Genomic DNA, 6,936 nt, shown 5'->3' with positions numbered 1-6,936 from the left:
GAAGCCCTCCCCCAAGTTGTTTGGCCAGGAAGGACATAGTATTTGCTTCTGAAGTCGGTAGATCTTGCTTCAAAAATCAAAGTTGTAAGTTTCTTCTTCACTGTTTTGAACTTCTTCTTGAAGGATTTCAAAGTGCCAAGGCATGGGTGAAATGTACAAGCCCTTGAAGATGATTTTAATGGTGATTAGCATTGCAATTTGAATTTGATTCATGCTCTGATTTTAAATTCTTAGTTCTACATTGATTCTCATCTCACATTGGATCTTAGATTCCTAGATTAGAGTCAAATTTCATCCATCAAAGATAGCTAAGGTTTCCACTATCACACATGGCACCTCCAACTCCACTGCTCATTGACATGTATCCGTCTCCATGTCCATCAACTCCAATGACAGTAAAATCATCAGCACTCAATCCCCTTTGACGTGTAACTGACATCATCTATGTCATGATAAGCGGTGTTATTTCTTTCATCTGCTCAAATCCACTCACCTTCACCCTCATCTTCTGCCTGGACCTCTAAAGCTCTGGTGAAGCTATTTATTTATAATTATTTAGTATTCTTATTCTATAAAATTATATTAAAATGCCTTTATATAATTGTAATAAATTAGGTTACTAAAAAAATTCTCACCATTTTATCATCAATAAATTTTCACTAGTATTTTTCTATTTAAATTAGATTTAATTCCTGAATAAATTATAAAAATAAAAAAAGATAAATTCACTAATTCAATAGTTTATCCCTATGGATTTGAACATTGCTTGCCTATGCTCTTGAGGAAAGTTACAAGTAATGTTGCATAAATTTCAAGCATTAAATGATATTGCTTACCCTAATTTGAAGTTCACCAGTCATCAAAAGAGTTAAATGGTGGCACATGCCAGAGTATGATTTGTAGCATAAATAAAATACAATTTTTCTTCAATTTAGGACAATATATCTTGAGTTTTAAAATTAATATCTCTTTGAATTAAATTTCACGAAATAACCAAAAAATAAATTCTCACTTAAATTTTTTTTTTTGAGTGTGATCTTAAACAATTCGATAAAACCACCAAAAATCTATAAAATAGTATCATTTTAAAGCAGATTTCATCATTCTGATATTGGTGGCACATATATCAAGTATTTTAGTGGAAATACACATATAAAATAGTTATCATTATTCTAATCACTTGCATGTCACCACCCATGAGTTTCAATTCCACTAAAATATATGGAATTCAACGATCATAATACATTGAATCCTAAAAATAAATGAATTCTTTGGTGCATTCTAAAAATTAATCTAAAAAGACATGCCACAATAATGTCTTGTACAAAGTCATAATGTTGATTAGCAATCTCTTTCTCACAGATGAAAAATCCAACTAGATATTGTATCTCTTTTCAATGATATCATCTGCTTATCCTCTTCTTTACCCTTTGTTTTATTTTTTTATCATATTTCAGCATAAATTATTCTCCTTTTATTTTTAACAGGACAGTCCATTGATGCCAAAAATGTTTATACACAAGGAAACTGTATTTAGAGATTAGAGCTATCAAGATTGATATTAATCATGTCCATTTTCTCTATAGGTCCTTTTTCTTGACCATAAAAAAATAATAAGTATGTTCAATATTGATCTGAACGCAAAGGTAAAATCATTCACACTCGTAGATATAAAATATAATGAATAAAGAGGTTTTGGTTTCACAAAAAACAGCGAGAGAAATATAACTAATTCAGGGAGAGATAGAGAGGGATCATAAAAACCTGTGATCAAAGAGGAAAGTCTTTTGGAGAGGGAGAGAAAAAATAAATTAAAAATTTTGAAGAGAGATAATTCCATGAGTGAGAGTAAAAAGGTACAGTATTTGCCCTGAAAAGATAACTCCATTATGATTTTACACAAAATCTGATAACTAAGATATTGTACATCTATTCAAAATCATTATGACCATAGGACTTGGCACCTATTTATCGGCAGAGGAGAAACTTAATCCTCTCCTGTCTATCTTAATCAATCCTCCCTAGCCTTTACACATCAAGTTTCACTCATGAAGCTTATTTATGAATACATTTATCCGAACATCCGCATATGTAAATCACATAAATTGAGATGTATAAATGATATCTTAATAGCATGGAATTCTTATAAACATGTAAATAATCGTCAATATTTAACAAATCTGTGAACCAGTCATTTACAAGTTGAATATGTTGTAAAAGCACGAAAGAATCAAACCTTACAGTGGGGCCACCACCTGGAAGAGCGCCAACTACCCTTTTTGCGGGGAAACGCCGGATTCGATGACGATGACGAAGACGAAGACGATGACGAATACGATGACGTCTCCTCTTTTCTCTCCTTCATCATCAGCAAGCGCAAGGGCCCGCGTTCCCGCTTCGGCGCCTCGGGACGGACAACGCCGAGGACGGGGCACGTCGTCCGAATCCGGCCGCCGGAGAACATCTCGTCGGCGGTGACGGCGTCCGCGGCGTCGGCGATGACGGATTCGACGGCGAATTCGAAATCCCGATCGTCGACCGCCGGTTCGTTGACGCCGGGGAGGACGAACGCGAAATCGTCGTCGTCGTCGTCGTCCCGCGCGATCCGGTCATCGCCTGGCCTTCCGATCTGCGCGGATCGAGATCGATCGTGGAAGGTCCATTCGGGGGCGTCGGGAGGAGCGGCAAACTCGAATTCCTCGTCGTCGCTGTTCTCGCTCTGTTCGACCGATTTCTCGTCTCCTGTTCCAAGCAAGAAGATCTCGTCCTCAGCGAACAATAACAAAAACAACAACAACAATCTTCGCCTATGCAATTCGAAAAGATCTCGATCGCGATTCATCGATCGCGATACATCTCAGCGAACAACAACAATAACAAAACGAATACAACAATAACAACAACAATCTTTGCCGGTGCAATTCGAAGAGATCTCGATCGCGATTCATCTTCGCGAGGGGGAGAGTTTTCTCACCTGAGATCATCTCCGCGCTCGTCGATTCCGCCTCCGTCGAATTGCGTACGATCTCTTTCTGGCTCTCTTTTTTCAAATTGATGGCGGTTTTATATATAGCGCCGTGTAAGCGATGGGGCCCACCATCGAATTACGGCACGAGTTCAAACAGAACGGACTCCGTTCAACCGTGACGCGCAGTCAACGCGTCCGGATAGAACCACCATCAAATTGAAAGAACCCCGTTAGAAATATAATGTGTTTGACTTTAATGAATGCGACCAAAGTCGCCGAGTAATTTAGTCAACGGGTTATTTATTTATCCGTCCTCGTTCCCCAACCGCGTTGACTTCGGAATGGCACCTGCAAGGAATCGGTCGCCAGAGGTGGATTTTTCCTTCTTTTATTAAAGAAATAATTCAAGCAATTTCGAAATTAAAATGCCGAATTACGTGGGAAAAAAGCACCTTTGAGCCAAAGATTCTGATCGCTGTTTGCAGCAATTCATCTCCGGCGATCTTCCTCACCCGAGAAACCAGCTGATGTCGAGTAATTCTCCCCTCCTGGTAATTAAAAAAAAACCCATTTTTTTTCACTAAAACGATAATTAATTACACTAAAAACGAGTAAATTACCATAAAAGCCCGGTGGATTCTTTTGACGAAGCAGACATTTTCCGGAGGAAGAGAGGCAGCCAACACAGGAAATAATCTTGAAAAGGGTATCCAGGGCGAAGTGGGCAGCCGATCTGATTCAGACGAAAATTCAACGTAATATTAATATAATGTTAATAATGTTTTGGAAAAGAACTTTGGCCACATGAACAGATGAATAAACTTACTTCCACGCAGAAAAGAGGACTTGATGGTGATGACATACAGAGGGCAAATGTGGGTTTTCACATTTTCAGGCCAGATTATGTACTGACAAGGGTCATCTTTGTTGTCCACGCCAGAGTCAAACTGGTCAACGCTCGGACATAGCTGATCTGAAGGAGGTTGAATCTCCTCCATATTCCCCAAAATCACATCACAAAGAAGGAAGTACTGCAATCCATTATTATCTGGCGACGTTGTCAAAATGCTGCCCAAAAAACCGACGAAAAAGATCAATAAATCGGTTTAATTTTTTTTCAAGTTTTTTTCTGAAAAATCGGAGACTAAAAAAAAATATATTAAATTTTCTTACCAGTTTATGGGTTTGGTCAGAGGGGAGAGATATGCTCCCTTGCCAGAGATTTCGAAACCATGTCGAAGTATTTCAAGAATTTCATGCTTAGAACAACCGTACCAGGCTTTTCTGATGTTTGCGTTGCCCCTTTTCTTGTTCATAGCCTCTGTGCAGAGCTCGAAGGCTTCCAAACGAGCCCTTGATGAGCCGAAAGTATGCAAATTTTGATAAATTGCTTGCACAGGGCAAAGAGCAGAGGCGATATTTCCAAGATTGGAATAAAGAAGTCGCTTTATTTTGGCTAGATCTTCATCTAATTCACCGAGTTTAAGCAAGAACTTTGCTCTAGATTCAGAGGTAGCGTATTCCCCGCTCGTTTTCTCCTCTTCAGAAATACAACTTTCGCAGCTAGCCGATTCATCTTGCAAGTTTCCATCCATACCTGATAGATTTTTTATGAGAACTAATAAGATTTCAACGGAATTAGAAATTTGCGCTTTCGATCCAAGCAATTTCGACAAGTACTAATCCAGCATGATTCTATAATCTTCTAAACCTTAATCGAAAATTTTCTCCATAGTTTTCGTCATCTCGAACAAGTAGTCGAAAATTATAATTTGCGCTTTGAATCATAGGAATTTCAACAAGTACTAATCCAACATGATTTAATAATCTTCTAAGCCTTAATAGAAAATTTCTCCATAGTTTCAATAATTTTGGACAAGGTATCGAAAATTAGAAGCTGGGCTTTCCTTGTCCAATCTTCTATGCCTTAATCGAAAATTTCTCCATAGTTTCAATAATATAGTTTCCATCCTCTTGGGCAAGGAATCAAAAATTAGAATTTACGCTTTGGATCAAAGAAATTTCGACAAGTACTAATCCAGCATGATTTCATAATATTCTTTGCCTGAATCGAAAGTTTTCTCCTTAGTTTCCATCATCTTGGGCAAGGAATCGAAAATTAGAATTTACGCTTTGGATCAAAAGAATTTCGAAAAGTACAAATACAGCATGATTTCACAATATTCTATGCCTTAATCGAAAATTTTCTGCTTAGTTTCCATCATCTTGGGCGAGGAATCGAAAATTAGAATTTACGCTTTGGATCAAAGGAATTTCAACAAGTACTAATCCAGCATGATTTTATAATTTTCTAAGCCTTAATCGTAAATTTCTCCATAGTTTCAATAATCTTGGACAAGGTATCGAAAATTAAAAGCTGCGCTTTCAATCCAAGGAATTTCGACAAGTAATAGTCCAGCATGGTTTTATAATCTTCTAAGTCTGAATCGAAAATTTTGTCCACAGTTTCCATTATATTGGACAAGGAAAGAAAGCAAAGCAAAGTAGATAAAAGTGAAAAATCCCTGTCACCGAGAACAAAGGACCAACCGAATCCAAACTAGGGTATTTTAGAGAAATATGATTTACTACATGCAAATAAACAGGAAAATCAGAAGAAAATCCTTCATATGCGGAAAAATTCGTAGGTCTTGGACTAAAATCAAATGCAAAAAGAAAAAGGAATAAGACACAGAGCTGTGAAGAAAAATCCGCACCGAATCACCAAATAACTAAGTATCAAAATGAGATCTTTCCAGAATTACTGAAGATTGATAAAACTCAGAAAATAGAAGAAAAATGCACACCGAATCACCAAATAACTCTTTAAGTATCAAAATGAGATCTTATCATAATTACTGTAGATTGATAAACCACAGAAAAGTGAAGAAAAATGCACACGGAATCACTAAATAAATTCTAAGTATCACAGGAAATAAGATCTTACCAGAATTATTGTGGATTGATAAAACACAGAAAAGTGAATAAAAATGCACACGGAATCAACAAATAACTTTCTAAGTGTCACAGAAAATAAGATCTTATCAGAATTATTGTAGATTGATAAAACACAGAAAAGTGAAGAAAAATGCACACGGAATCACGAAATAACTCTCTAAGCATCAAAATGAGATCTTCCCAGAATCACTGGAGACTGATAAAACACAGAAAAGTGAAGAAAAATGCACACAGAATCACCAAATAACTTTCCAAGTATCACAGAAAATGAGACCTCGCCATAATCAATGAAGATTGATAAAACGCAAAACAGCGAAGAAAAAGGCACACGGAATCACCAAATAACTTTCTAAGAATGAAAATGAGACCTTATCAGAATTAACGTAGATTGATAATCCACCAGCCTCTGTTCGCCGTGATAATCTTAAACACGTTAAACGAAGATCGCTTAACTTGAGCCAGCAAAGATTAGCGGCCTATGAACTTGGCGGGATTATAATTCCTCCACAAGAAACCCGCAACCGCCTCTCGATTTCTTGGCCCCCCGTATGCAAATATTTGACTGTGGGCGGCCAACGGTTTTGTCTGCGTTGTTCATCAGCACGAAATGACCACGTGAAGATACATAAATACCCCTTTGCTGGACTTGCTCAACAAGTAGGAAAAGTCTGCGAGTTTATGACCACAAAGAAGGGCTGTCTCGTCATTCCCTCGGTATGTTAGTTAAATAAATGTTTTTCAATTGTAGATGATTTCGTTTTGCACTAGACTTTAGTATAGTTGTGAAATATCATTATAAACAAATTTTCTTTAGACGTGATATTGAAGATTTGATGGAAATTTTGTAAGTTCATATTGTGATGAATATTCATTCCTTCCTTATGTCAGTTCAATAAATGTTTTTCAATTGTAGATGATTTCGTTTTGCAGTAGACTTTATAATATAGTTGTGAAATATCATTATAAACAAATTTTCTTTAGACATGATATTGAAGATTGGATGAAAATTT

General features: G+C 36.9%; 1 protein-coding gene across 2 annotated transcripts; it reads right to left on the bottom strand.

Moving 5' to 3' along the window:
• Positions 1 to 2,140: 2,140 nt before the first annotated feature.
• On the bottom strand, positions 2,141 to 6,465 carry LOC144709856 (putative inactive poly [ADP-ribose] polymerase SRO5). 2 transcript variants are annotated; one of them, XM_078583509.1, is made up of 6 exons: positions 6,295 to 6,445; positions 4,142 to 4,565; positions 3,795 to 4,036; positions 3,589 to 3,701; positions 3,421 to 3,516; positions 2,141 to 2,742 (listed from the first exon to the last, which is right to left on the bottom strand). In XM_078583509.1, exons 2-6 carry the CDS (start codon positions 4,561 to 4,563, stop codon positions 2,368 to 2,370), a joined length of 1,248 nt encoding a protein of 415 aa, XP_078439635.1. In that variant the 5' UTR covers positions 4,564 to 4,565; positions 6,295 to 6,445; the 3' UTR covers positions 2,141 to 2,367. The 2 variants fall into 2 exon arrangements, with proteins under 2 accessions (XP_078439635.1, XP_078439636.1); XM_078583510.1 differs by lacking the exon at positions 2,141 to 2,742 and adding an exon at positions 3,182 to 3,316 and having other exon boundaries at positions 6,295 to 6,465.
• Positions 6,466 to 6,936: the final 471 nt, after the last annotated feature.

Source organism: Wolffia australiana, chromosome 11, assembly GCF_029677425.1.
Source record: "Wolffia australiana isolate 7733 chromosome 11, ASM2967742v1".
NCBI classification, from domain to species: Eukaryota; Viridiplantae; Streptophyta; class Magnoliopsida; order Alismatales; family Araceae; genus Wolffia; species Wolffia australiana.
This window is presented reverse-complemented; position numbering and strand designations above follow the sequence as displayed.

Coding starts and splice junctions, on each gene's coding strand:
- LOC144709856 (XM_078583509.1), bottom strand. CDS start 4,563: ATGGATGGAAACTTGCAAGATGAATCGGCTAGCTGCGAAAGTTGTATT. Junction 3,702..3,794: donor GTCCTCTTTTCTGCGTGGAA/GTAAGTTTATTC, acceptor CGTCTGAATCAG/ATCGGCTGCCCACTTCGCCC. Junction 3,517..3,588: donor GAATCCACCGGGCTTTTATG/GTAATTTACTCG, acceptor TTTAATTACCAG/GAGGGGAGAATTACTCGACA.